The sequence below is a fragment of the Phycodurus eques genome, chromosome 8 (assembly GCF_024500275.1).
Source record: "Phycodurus eques isolate BA_2022a chromosome 8, UOR_Pequ_1.1, whole genome shotgun sequence".
NCBI lineage: Eukaryota > Metazoa > Chordata > Actinopteri > Syngnathiformes > Syngnathidae > Phycodurus > Phycodurus eques.
Window position 1 is genome coordinate 27,794,529 of NC_084532.1, and position 13,905 is coordinate 27,808,433.

Here is a 13,905-nt window from a genome sequence, read left to right on the forward strand (position 1 = left end):
AGGTGCTCACTTCCTTACACTATGTCACTGACATGGTGTAAGATTTTTAAACGCCATAGACGGACTAACGAATAGCGTCTGTGACGGTTGTTAGGGAAAGGATTTTTGAACAAGTAGACAGACAATATAGCAATACTCACAGGCATATATTCTTTATCCTCTTTGAAAATTGCCAAATACTACTGCAGTTACCGAATCACTTAAAGTAGTTGTGAAAGTCTTCTTCGTTTTTGTCTGCATGACTGTATTACACTGCCCCTGGTGGCCAAGTTTCAACCCATTGAATTGACCATGATGTATAAATTGTTTATGTTTTTATAAGGTTGACAATTATAGAGTGCTATTTTCGTCATTTCATTTTTTTTTTTTTTGGGGGGGGGGGGGGGTGGGTGGGTCTGGAATGGATGATTTACGTGCTTGGTCACGGAGCAAATTAAACTTGAAAGTCAAGCTACCAGCTCGCTGCTTTCTACTATGTTGCTTTCTGCGTCCACGCATTCCCATCCTAACCACACGCATGTCTCCTCCGCAGTTCGAGGGATGCAACAAAGCGTTTTCGCGTCTGGAGAACTTGAAGATCCACCTGAGGAGCCACACGGGGGAGAAGCCGTACCTGTGCCAGCACCCCGGCTGCCAGAAAGCTTTCAGCAACTCCAGCGACCGCGCCAAGCACCAGCGCACTCACCTGGACACGGTCAGAAATCAACAAGTGTCTGCACCGTCCGATCTCTTTATTTGTTTTCCAGGAACGATCGATATTTGGCAGCTACGCGGCTCGATGTGCTCTCACGAGAATTGAGAAGGAAGTTGTTACAGATGTTAAGCACCGAACAGCACCGTGAAAACGTTTTACACCACTTCCCCTGACACACGTTACAATCATTTTTATATCCTTGTGATGACCAGACGCCCTAGTGGTTAAGCACACCCGCCTCACAGTTTTGAGGTTCTGGGTTCGAACCTGTGTGGAGTTTGCATGTTCTCACCGTGCTCGCGTAAGTTGTCTCCGGGTGGTCCGGCCTCATTCCGCATTCCGAAAACATGCACGTTAGCGTCATTGAACGCGCTAAATCAGGGGTGTCAAACATACGGCCCGCGGGCCAAAACCCGGCCCACAAGGGGGTACAATCTGGCGAGCGGGATGAATTTGAAAGTGAAAAAAATACACAAGACATTGTGGTGGTCGCGACAAAGGATCAAAATTTGAGAATTATTACGCTCATGTTGGAAATGGAATGGTAATAATTCCTAGGTCTTCCTGAGTTGATTTAATTTGAAAGTGCAATACTGACTGTGACTTAAATTGTGCCTTAAAATACAATCACTGTGATCAATATTTAAATTTCACATTGTAGATGACAAACTGAAGCAACATTTTTATTTTGTAAAATGAAAAAAAAATTAAATGTAAAGATTTTCTTAACATACTTGTTTTGTTTTGAATGAAGACGAAGGGAAAATTTAGGCTGTATGTGGTTCCTGAACTTGTAGTTCCTGAACTACAATAGGCTTGATGGTCTTAATTGTCCACTAATGTCAATGTGAATGGAAATGCACGTCACGCGATTGGCCGGCAACTAGTCCAGGGTGTACCCCCACGTCTCACCCGAAAATGTCACCTCGGCTCCGGCTCACCCTCGACCCCAATGAGGACAAGCACTATAGAAAGTGAATAGATGGAAAGTGAAACGTCAGAAGAGGTAAAAAATGCAAGTTAGGAGGAACTTAATGGAGTCACACTCACCTGGCTGTATTATGTTTATTTTCATTGGCGTTTTCAGGTTGAGGTCAAACGGAGCCAGAACATTAAGTACCAAACATATTAAGTTTTGGCATTGAAAATAAATGCTGGCTTTGTAGAAAAGATGCATTGGCACTGAAAAACATTGCGTAATACAGTATTTTCTTTGGATTTTCCTTTTTATATTATGATGTTTTTCAATGTGAGTCTTAAGATTTCTTTTTTTCAGTGACAAGTGTTTTCTTTTTTTTCAGCGTCGTCCATTTCCAATTTCCACTTTTGTTTTTTTTTCTAGGATTTTTTTGGGTCAGTATTTTAGTTTTTAGTTACAGGCAAGTCCAAATTTAGAGTTGTGCGCCTACAGTGTAGTACCACGTTGTGCCACAACATGCCAGGCAGCACTGAGCTCGGCTGGAAGGCACGTAGCATCCTTTAGAGCAAGATAAGGTCCCCAACAGTAATGGTTCCCACAAAACAGAGAGAATATACGCCTGTGAGTATTGCTGTATTCCCTGTTGGTATGAGTTGCTGTTCCGTGTGTTGTTTCAACGTTTATAATTACCGTAAACATCTACGGTAATTTCCATTAGCTAATATATGGCATTTCACGTAACAGTGCTCCCTCAGATACGAGTTTAATTTTCTCCCGGACCACACTCGTAACTCAAAACAGTCATATCTCAAATTGTCTTTCCTCGTTCAAATTAATATAAATACCATTCATCTGTTCAAGTCTCCACGCAAAAAGTAAAAACAGTTTGCAATGTGTGTTTTGTTTGAATAAAAATAGCACTCAAAGTATTTTACTATTTTATTTTAATGACATAATTCATTTGATTGTAAAGAATTAAGCCGTTTTTGCTAATTTTTTTTGCTCCAATTCAATGGACATTGTGCTGCTGTGCACCTTGGCCCCCGGGCCAGTATAATATCGACTTACTGATATACATGTACCGGGTCAAATCTCCCCATTAAACCGTAGTAATATTAGTTTACTTCCTATTTTAATTTTCGCAGTGGTAATAAACAGCTTGAAGCCTCTTTTTTGAAGAATTGTTGACTATAAGTCGAACTGCTGCTTGTTGTCAAGTAAGCTCAGAAGTTTTGCTCACAAATCCAAGCAAAAAAAAAAAAAAAAAAAAAAGCACCGAACGTTGGCTCCTGTCTTGAAAAACTTGTAAGTCGGGTCAGTTGTATCTCAAGGCGTCACTGTATATGTTAGCATTAAGCTAGTGGACTTTTGTTAGACAGAATTTTATGGTTTGGTTGAGCATTTTGGTGTTGCAATAAATGTTAAATTCTCGTTCTCTCTGTTTTTTTCGCGACCTGGGAGGAAAAAAAACAACTTGAAGCAAGCAGATTTCCTCATATTTTGAGAACTGTGCGAGCGAGAGAGTAAGAACAGGCGCTGAGGAATATTTTCAAATGTTTTATTACGTTTAAGTGGGTTTTAACATGTTTGAAATGTGTTTGCAGTGAGTGACAGAAGAAAAACTATTAAATATGGTCTCTACATCACTGATGTTTAACAATTGCAAGTGGGCTTAGAACGCATCCCACTACGTTTAACAGTGGTTCGCTGTATAATTTTTCTTTCTTTCTTTTTTTTACATCCTAGATTCAACAAGCAAAACAGAGGTTAACTTATTCTGACTTTTATGGCATTTATTCAAATTCAAGCAGCAGAATGTTTAAAAACAATTGTCCCTAGATAACCCTAAATTACATCTGCAAAACTGAAACGGAAAAGAAATGGATTTCACGATTGGATATTCCCCCCCCCCCAATTGCGTTTATATTTCTCGACTGTGTTCGCCACATATTCACCTGGATTGGAAAGCAGAGCCACTGCCTCTGCATAGGTACAATATTGAATGTGGCCTTGTGTTATTATATCAGTCAAGTTTCCCACCACCCACTCTTTCCACAAGTAGGACAAATGATACAGCTAATCTGGGAGGGCGCTGCTTACGGCTTCACATTAACACCCTGCTAAAAGGCCCGCACTGCCAAGAGCACTTTAGAGGAAAATGATTTTTAAGCTTTAATGATATTTATTCTACACAGAAGTCACGCTTGATTTTGGTCACTCAGGGCGCCGTGCCACGCCGGGCTGCAAAACAAACACGGCCCAGATGAGTGGCACTGTAAGCGCCTTGGAATAACAAAATCGGCTTATTTACAGAGGTCGTCAACGTACGAGGAGGCACAGCTAATAAAGACCTGGATCGACTTACACTTTAATAGGCATCTTATGTTCCTAAGGAGGGGGGGAAACTGCTGTTAAGGGAAGAGGGGGTTGAGGGGGGTTGGGGGGGGGGGGTACATTTTTCTTTTTTAAAAAGCCCGGTTGCCATACAACATGCTATATTTGCTTGGCTAATGAGGAGAAACCAAATTGATGAGGAAACTCCAACTTTACACTTGTCATTTGTGATACCATTGTCAGAAAGAAAACGAAATTGGGCAAAATACCTGCACACACACACAAAAAAAAAGGAAAATGCCAGCACAAACCCCAACAGATAGCTGTACTTTTACTGCGAGGGAGCCAATGTGAACTGATGGTGGCTGGATGTTGGGAAGTTCGGAGTTTCCGGCGCTCACTCAGCACAAAGCAAAGAAATTGACCAAGCGATGGCTCGTAATTGGAAACATTTGTAAATTTGGGCACTCATAAATCCAGCTACACTGTGTATTCAAATTTAATCCCAGCTAAATTTCAACTTTACTTTAAGAACTTCAAAATGGCCTTTTATGTTACCCCAGTTTATAGCAGCTCTTTAACACAAATAATGCTTGCTAAACAAAGCTAAAATACCATTATTATTGTCATGTGTGAATTTTCCAGTTGATTGTCTTGCAAAAAATATAATGACACGCTTTATTTTGTATGAGTTGAGATGTCAAATTATGGTTATTTACTTGCATTCCAGAAGAGAAAAAAAAAAGTTTTAGTGGTTGGATATTATGCTTGATTCATTTTACCTAACTTTTCTGGATAGTCTATTCCCCTTTTAATGACAGCTGATCTGCTAAATATGTTTAGCATTTGATATTAATTAAGCAGGATGTTTTTTTTTTTAAATTGACGTTGCTCATTCCACATAAATAAAATTGTGTCGCGGCTGTTGTATCTTAATAAATTGTCTTGTTTTCCCCTCTCGCTTTTCCTTCACATTCACTGTACCCTCCACAGTCGGAAGGTAAGACTTCAACTTTAACCTTTTTACTTTCCCCCAAAATCTAATTTCCTCCGACTTTGATCCCAGTGGCATCCCCTGTCCCGCTTTATTCCCGTTGCTTTCTAAATCGGAATACTCTGTTTCGTCTTACAGAAACCATACGCGTGTCAGATCCCCGGTTGCACCAAGCGATACACCGACCCCAGCTCCTTGCGCAAGCACGTCAAGATCCACTCGGCCAAAGAGCAACAGGTGCGTAGAAAGGTAAGATTTTTTTTGGGGGGGGGGGGGGGGGTACGAAATGCAGCATCTCCCTGCACTTCAAACAGATGGACTTTTATTCAAATATCTGAGAAGTGTGTAATGGACGGTTCGGGAAAAATATGGCGGACACAGGCTATTGCCCGGGGCCCTGAGATTTCCAGCAGCCACCAAACATCTCGTAAAAATCAATTTCAAGCAATTATTATTGTTTTAGTATTAATTGACATGCTTAAAAAGTACATCAAAATGCTTAATTTATTACTGTTTCCAACTCTCCCTCCTCCCTTCTCATACAATGGACTATTCCATTCTCTTACTGCGTACGTGTGGACCTTTTTCAGGAAGTGGGTAGCAATTAACAAACTGGGTTATACAATATTTCTTTTGAACAGTTTTCCAATGTCAGTCTGCAGATTTTGTCGTTTTTCAATTTCAACTTCCAAGGGCCGTGTTAATACGGGCTCTTCATTTTTTACACAGCTGTGTATGGCGGCCACAGTATCTTATTTGCATATTTTTTTTAACCTCGTCTACAGGTACATCTCAATAAATTAGATCATGTCAAAAGCTTCATTTAGTTAGCTAGAACTAGAATATTACGTAACAATCACGAAACAAAGAAAATGATTTTGAATGTAGCAATTAGGCTGGAATTTGCCCTCTAAAAAATATGTTCCCAAGTGTTTGACTCCATATAATGTATGAGTACTGAAATAAATGAACTTTTCTACCATATTCTAATTTATAGAGATGATGTACCTGTACAAACGACTTGGGCCATCTGTCCGAATATTGATAAATAAAGTCAAATATAGCCCTTGAGCCTGCAGGAGTGCCATTTCCAGTACATTGCGTTGGTTTCCTGCCCACCCGCGTAATCTTACACAAGTCAAACATTGCATTTTGCACATTATCACAGTTTAGCCGGAGTAATTTGGCTTTGGCTCGGGCCTGTCTTTCATTTTCGCCACAATAGATCAGGTTTGAGCGCAACTCATTGTGTTCACGGTCAAAGGCACATTCTTCTCCCTGACTGGAAATGAGTAAATAAGAGAGAGAATGGATTCATTGTTGTGGATAGTGGCAGGCCGCGTGATGTGTTCTGTTTGCTGCGGGCTCGTAAAGGGAAACACATGTGCGCTCGTAGCATTCTTAATAAGCCGTAATGCACAATCCCCTCGTGGCCCAGATGTTATGGACAAATGTCAAACACAAGCGCTCTTAACTGCGCGCTCACAGCAAAAGCGCTTTTTTGGAGCGTTGCCGCCGGGTGGTAAGCGTAGCGCCGATTACGCGTGATAAATGTTTCTCAGGGATGACTCCCAGGAGGAGTTGTAGCTTGTGTACACATTTACTCGTTACACTGGGAAATCAACACGACGATGAATGTATTGCGATGACGCTGGTTTTAAAAAGATGCCAGTCGGCGACAAATTTGATTGCTTTTAAGAGTTCTGCGGAGGTATGTTATTGCTCGGGAAGCAAAAAAAACAAAAACAAAAAGCCATCAAGTTGGAACAAAGGGTGAATGCAATTCTATGCAATAAGAAGATGACTGACACATGCGCCTGATTGGAAGGTTTGGAATGACGGCGATGAATGAAAACATCCCTGAAGCTGACCTTGTCATGTCCCAGTGATTGACTTCAAGTACGACCGCGCCACATTTGATTCATTTTAAACATATCAGCTCAAGTTAACATCACAAGATGAAGTTGGAAATGGAAAATAAAAAAAAAATAAAAAACAATGACTCAAGACTGAACAACCAGGACGGTGTGCTAGTGGTTAGCACATGTGCCTCACAGTTTTGGGTTTCTGGGTTAGAATCGCATCCACATTCCAAAAACATGCATATTAGTTTCATTGAAGACTCTAAACCACAGGTGTCAAACTCAAGGCCCGGGGGCCAGATCTTGCCCGCGAAATCAAATCATGTGCGTCAACTTCATGTTTCTTGCTAAACTACCAAAATTGTAAATTGTCTTAACCTTTAATAACACTGAGCATTGCAAGCCTTTTTTTGTTACCCGTCCCCTTTTAATAAAAAATGAAGTTCAATCGTTTTCATTAGCTTCTGATTAAATGGATAACTAGCTATTATCACTTTTTTGTGTAATTGGAATCATGTGAGGCGATTATACATTTATATGGTTTTGCAACAAAAAAAGAGTTTGACACCCTTGCTCAAAATTGCCCATAGGTTTGATTGCTAGTGTGAATGATTGTTTGCCTATATGTGCCCTGGGATTGGCTGGCATCCAGTGCAGAGTGTGCCCAGACTCTCACCCAAAAGTCCGCTGGGATAGGCTCCAGCTCAGCCGAGACTCTAATGAGGACATGCTCTACAGAAAATGGATGGTTGCATGCACTAACCACAGCGCAGCGTGGCGTCAACCAACTCATTCATTGTGTGTGTGGTACGGGTACCGGAGCGCCGTGTCGCAGAGGCTGGCGCCGCACGAGGTGGGCGCCTTCTGCCGCGGCAACTGTGCCCCAAATTGAAAAGGAGCTTTACACACTGCATTTTGGTTTTCGCGGCCCAGTGATGACACACCGCAAGCGTGCCCATATTTGGTATTTGGTACTGGTTGCTAAGCGGCTGAACAGGATGTAGCCTGGTTCCTTTTCCCTCCGGTTTGGGCGTAAAGTAAGCCGGCGCAGCTCAGCAAATTAGTTAAAAAAAAAAAAAAACAAAGTTTGTTCAGAACAACAAGATCAAATCAAAAATATTATGAACAAGACAGATATTCTTCTTTTTATGTTTTAATGTTAACAGTGCTGAATTTCATTTTCCCACTTGTAGAATGTTCCAAAGATACAGAGAACCCCGCCTATTCGTGGTTTCTCTGCACTTCTTTACAAATCGACTTTTTTTTCTTTTTTGGTGCTCTTTCTGCAATGCCCTACGATGCCACAAGATGGCGGCAAAGTCCAGGCTAATAAGAAAGTAGCAATTATTGTCAAGAAGCTGTTGTTCAAGTGATACATCTTGACCTTTGGAGGAGCCTGGGTTGTTACTGGAAAATTAGAGTCATAAGTTCATGGTATATTTATGGTTTGGAAATATTAATTGAGGCAATTATAAACATTACTGGGGGCGGTCGTCAATTTCTCGCACTTTTCCGCTCTAAGCATTGGTTTACTGTATTCATATCATTAATAGCATTATGATGTTTTACGTATGTTTGACTTGATGTTATATTTATTTATGGCTTGTGTTGAACTTCAAAGATTCAATTTGTATGTTAGAAAATGTAGGCATAAATACAATGTATTTTGGTTTAGGGTTATGGCGTATTAGTTTTATCGCATTCGTAAATGAATGTGTGCTTCGACAAATGACGCGACTTTTCGTAGCAAATCCTGCTAAATTGTCGTGAGAACGTTCTCCCGTGGAGCGCTACATCGTGGCTCAGTGATTGTGTGTTTTATTAGTTGGCTCACAACAATGTGGGCTTTACAGCACACACGAGACTTTACAAACAATATTTGTTTATAGTATAGGCCGAAAGTATGGCCTGATTGTTTGCTTGCGGGGTCTCGCTGACAATGAGAACAACATGGACTATCACAAGCGCACATGAAAGAACGCCAAACCAAGTGCACATTTGCGGCCGTTTGCATGTCTTCCTCGCGAGCGGGGCTGTGGCTGATAAACAGAAAGTGAAGCATCCTGGTACCTCAAATATACACTTTTTATTGCTGCATGTTAAACAGTGGATACCACTGGTGTATACAACGCAAGGCAGCTGTTGCGCTCATCTCGCTGTTCCCTCTGACTCGCGGTTTCTTTCTTTTTTTACAACTTATTCGCCCATTAGGCATTATCGGCCAACGCTAAGGGCGCCGTGGCCTCCAGGGGGCGCCACAAAATTGGGAAAGCCGGGCTGCGTGGAGGGGTCTTCACCGATGTGCATCGTTTGGATGTATTAATCCTACTCGGTTGGTTTCTACATTGGCCTAATCTAGGCTTTTATTATGAGTTGTGTTTGCTGGCCAGCTAATCAAAGTCAACCAAAAATCTAATGGCCTCTTTCTTCTTTTATATGTCCAATTTTGAGCCTCAGTTGTTTGTTGTGTTACAGTACAAATCATCTAACGCAGCGATTAGAGTTGTGGTACGCTAACTCCCTCTAGTGGTGCATTAAGGAATCACTGCCTTAATACAGTTCAGTTGTATTTACCTTTAAGTTAAAAAACATTTTTACTTAACTTTTATGGTCAATACATTTTGATTGCATTATTAATTCCAGGTGTTTTTATTTTACTATATTCAAGCATAATGTTACAGTGGGTTACAACAATACTAAATGTAATTTTTAGGAATAAAACCTTTTTATTAACACAGAGAGCTACGTTTTTTTTTTTGTTTTTTTTCAGGTGGCACTTGGTTTAAAAACTTTGAGGACTAGTAGTCTAAAGTAGCTTCATCGTTTTAAACGTGACATCAATGTGTTAGTATGCATTATTATTTTTATTACGACTCCTCAACTTCGCATTCCCACGCCAGAGTAAAATCGAGTGTGTACTTTGCGTGAGTGTCTGTGATGATTTGTGCATTGTTTTCAGCTGCGTCCGTGTCCTCACCTGGAGCAGGACGTGCTGAGCGACTGCGTGTCCGTGGCGCACCTGCAGACCTCGGCTCAGACGCAGCAACTGTACGGCAACAAGGAAGGCTGCGCTCCGGGGCTGAGCCAAGACGTGTTCGCAGGTTGGAGCCTAAGCTCGATCCTTGGATGTCACATGCTGTCATTTAGCTGCAAACACGCAGGAGACAGGAGTTCAAAAGCAGACACAGATATCGATAATCAATTGTCAAAATGCGCCGATATTGGTTTGAAATTCAATTGCTATAGTAGTTTAGCGTATAGTCGTGAAGCGTCGTTTCTAGGGGGACCTAGTTTTTGAATTTTGCCGTCATTATATTGGACCTGTTGACAGTCAACAATAGCCGACCTCAAACTGCAATACGAGCCAGTAAACAGACAGTCAGCAAGTTAGGGTGAGCCAAAATCTTTTTTAAGATAATTGTCAAAAACACTGCCTGCTGGCGCACGCAGAATTTTTATTTATTTTTTTTTAATTCTGGTGCGCACGCTGGAGCCATTTGATTGTTTTCGGGGGAATTACACCATCACCATCTGAATGGAAATAGTGTTTGCATCCTTACAAGAAGAGACAATCTCAACCTTTACCTACTGTTCAGGTTAAGTTTGATATAAAAAAAAAAAAAAACATAATACCCTCTTTGACTCGGAAATTTGACAGCTGGAAATGACGTTTTTGATCACATGATTGGATTGGGAAAGCTGAAATGGTAGTGATAGGAATCTTGAAACTGTACATGGCATAAATGTGCGATCAAGAGGTCGAATAAAGTGGAATATAAATATGTAGATCGTGGACATTTCCGTACCAGAAGCACGTCTGTAGCCATGGTAGTTGTCGAGATACAGCATCTGTAGGTCGACGTGTGCTCTGAAAAATACAGATTTTCTGCTTCACAAATATTTTGAAAACTGGATGTACGTAAACTTGAGATACGCGTTACGGTCGTCGCGTGCGTCCGGGCGGCGGACGTTCCGCGGTTGGACTTTGAAACCTTAAGCCTCGTCTGAAACCCAAAACCGCGGCACGAAAAGCAAGCTTGAAACGCCAATGTTGTCTTTAAACGTTAACCCTGTCTTGAAACCCTAATTACAAACCCTCGACTTTTCTTGAAAACCTACTTTGAAACGTTAACCCGTGTTTGAAACCCTAACTTGAATCCCCAACCCTGTTTCGAAACCCTAATCCTGTTTTAAACCACAGTTTGAACCTGTAATTTCAAACCCTTACATAATTGCCTCTTTAAGTTTGACACCTGGTATGTATTTTTCAACGGGATCTTTTTCAATGCCAATACTTGTTTCAGTGTCAATACATATTTTTCAATGACGCTAAACTTTATTCCCAATCCCAAAACTTCGTGGCAGCGTTCTGGCTGCATACGTACGAAATGTGAGCCTGACGAGCTTCAAAAAGCCAACGTGTGGTTGCGTTCGTGGTTCTTTATATTTGTACTCTTGACATTTGACCCTTTACGCCGCGTGACAACCAAACCCGACTTGCGTTTGTATTCCACCGCTTGCATGGGTCTTTTTATCCAAAGAACTCTCGGCAACGAGCGAGCGAAGGAAACGTTGATTCGTCGTCACGCGCCCGTCCGTTTTTTTTTTTGTTTGTTTTTTTTTTTCCCCCCCCCCATCAGCGGGCACTGACACCACTTTGGATTAGGAGGGAGAGAAATGCATTTTGAAGATATTAAAGACAAAGAGCGATGCCTGCCCCTGTGGGCCTCCCGTATTTCTGGACACATCTGTCCTTGTTTTGTGCCTGTACGCCATCCAGAATCCCCGATGCGCCTTCTTATTGTTGTTGCTGGAACTCAATGCACCGTTGACAAGTGTGCACGCTCAACATGTCTTTTGTGCGTCCAAAAGGAGACTTTGACTTTTGGCTGTTCACCAGAGCCGACCCTCTGTTCCTGGACGTTGCGCTAAAATCCCCCAAGGATCCACCGAAACGCTAAAAGGTGCGCCATGGCTTAAGTGTTCCAGGCTGGCACAGGTGGCAAAAGTAGTCTCAGTCCCACTCTGCATTTAAATACAAGTAAAGATACAGTACTTGTGTAGAAAAGATTACAGCGGACCCCATCATACTCGGAAGCTGCGGATTCCGCTATCCGATGATTTTATTACATTTTTTCAGTGGTTTCTTTTTTCCCCTTTTTTTTTTTTTTTTTCATTTTTTCGTTTCGGTTTTTCTTTTTTTGAGGGAACCAACCCCAAAATATTTAGTGGAGCTTTATCCCCGCTAATTCAAGAATTTTGGGTTAAAAAACAAAAACAAATTCAATGCAATTATAATGGGCGTCAATTATCCGCGTCTGAAAATGTACTTACAGGGGATATAAAAAGTCGACACACCCTTAACCCTGACCTGATCAGAGCACATTTTCCCACATTTGTAGCATCCCGACAGTGAAGCATGATGGCTGGCAGCAACATTTGGGGCTGTTTTTTTTTTTTTTTTTTTTTTTTTTTAGCTGGAAGTTACCAGAGCCTTGGACAAAGTGGAAGCAATTATGAATAGCTCCAAATAGCTGTCACTGTTCGCAAAAAAAACGTCAGGCATCTGCTTGAAAGCAAAAAAACAAAACCAAAAGTCATGAAAAGCCTACTAGAACAACAGAACGTTTTGGGTGGTGAATCAGAGGCACTTAAAATGGTGCCAAGTGTGCGCAAACTCCCATTTGACACGAGTTTGAATGTGATTGGTTCATTCTGAACACAGCCGCATCCCCACTGATAAAAGGGTGTGCGCACTGGTGCATCCCCATTATTAGCAGTTTATTTTTTGGAAAGTTTTTTTTTTTTCCGAGTTGTACTGGTCATAGGTGACAATGGTGGAAAAAGTTCTGAAATGATTTGGTCAACTTCTTTTATATCATAACCTAGCACTGAACAGGGTTGTGTAGACCTTTTATATCCACTCTAAGTACAGAAGCAAAAAGTGAAAATCTGTTTTTGCTGTCACATATGTGCAAAAAAAAAAAAAAAAAAATTTAATTGATGACTTGGCACAATGAAAAAAGCTTAAAAAATAGTTTCCCTCTTTTTTAAAGTCACATAAGGATGGATTTTGTCGGGATAAAATGTCATCTCACGAGAATATTAGAAGATTCCAAGATGAAGTCATAATGTGATGATATTTAAGTCAATGTTTAAGGAAGGAAGTAAGTCATGTTTTAACAAGTGAATTTCCCAAAAAGTATTCTTGTAATATTACACCTTGATGCCTTTTATTCCGAAAAAAAATGCACCTTTTGTTCTAAAAGAAAATACAAAAATAACTTTATTTAAGCAAGGACTTTATGTGATGACAAGTCACAATGATATCAGAGCTTTTAATTGGTCCAAAGGAGGAGTAACTGGTTTATTGTTTGTTTTATTGCCGTGCCAATCCCCGCATGTATGTAGCTATGCACCTTGTTTTTTTAACATATGACATACGGTAATAATTTATTGCAAGTTATTTATCAGATATGGTATTGCACAGCACACGCACTAATAGCGGAAATCTGCAAGTAATTGACGCCCACCCAGAAAGGTTTGTAATTGCCCGTTAAAGTGGTGCTTTAAGATAAGAGCGACCCGACTTAAGACTTTTCGAGAAAAGAAAACTTGAGATGCGAGCATTGTATAGTGACACCGAACTCAACGTCACAACAAGCATCAGTTTGGCAGATAGTGAACAATAAAAGCCAAAAAAAAGAGAAAAAGAGGTATCGTGTTTTCCCAGTTGACGTTTACTGTCAAACTAAACATGAAACAAAGGAAATTACAAATTATGTATTTCAAACAAAAACATAGTTTTGCCTAAGAAGAGTCAGTTTAGCTTAATGCTAACAAACAATGCAAAACGCCATACACTGACTAATAAATAGCATCAGCGTTGCAGTCTTCCGAGCCTTTAAGCAACGGATATTTCAACTCAAACGGTTGAGCAACACATGTAGACAGATACTATAGCAATACTCACAGGCATATATTCTTAAATGACTGAGTTTTGACCGTCCCCATGTACGCTGGTGCCATAAGCGTGTTCACGGAAACGTATTAAATTTGTACTGTATGTCAAGGAACAGCTGTGTTTTTTATGACGTTTTTT

The 13,905-nt window shown here is 40.7% G+C and overlaps 1 protein-coding gene across 3 annotated transcripts in view; it reads left to right on the forward strand.

The window, feature by feature from the left end:
- Positions 1-13,905, forward strand: part of LOC133405836 (zinc finger protein GLIS1) — a 106,629-nt gene that overhangs the window by 72,097 nt on the left and 20,627 nt on the right. For 2 of the 3 annotated variants that reach the window (XM_061682777.1, XM_061682779.1), the window contains exons 5-7: positions 533-694; positions 5,080-5,190; positions 9,763-9,904. In XM_061682777.1, the coding sequence (XP_061538761.1) occupies positions 533-694; positions 5,080-5,190; positions 9,763-9,904 (415 nt within the window). The remainder of the gene's footprint in view (positions 1-532; positions 695-5,079; positions 5,191-9,762; positions 9,905-13,905) is intronic. The other variant, XM_061682778.1, reaches the window with a different exon arrangement.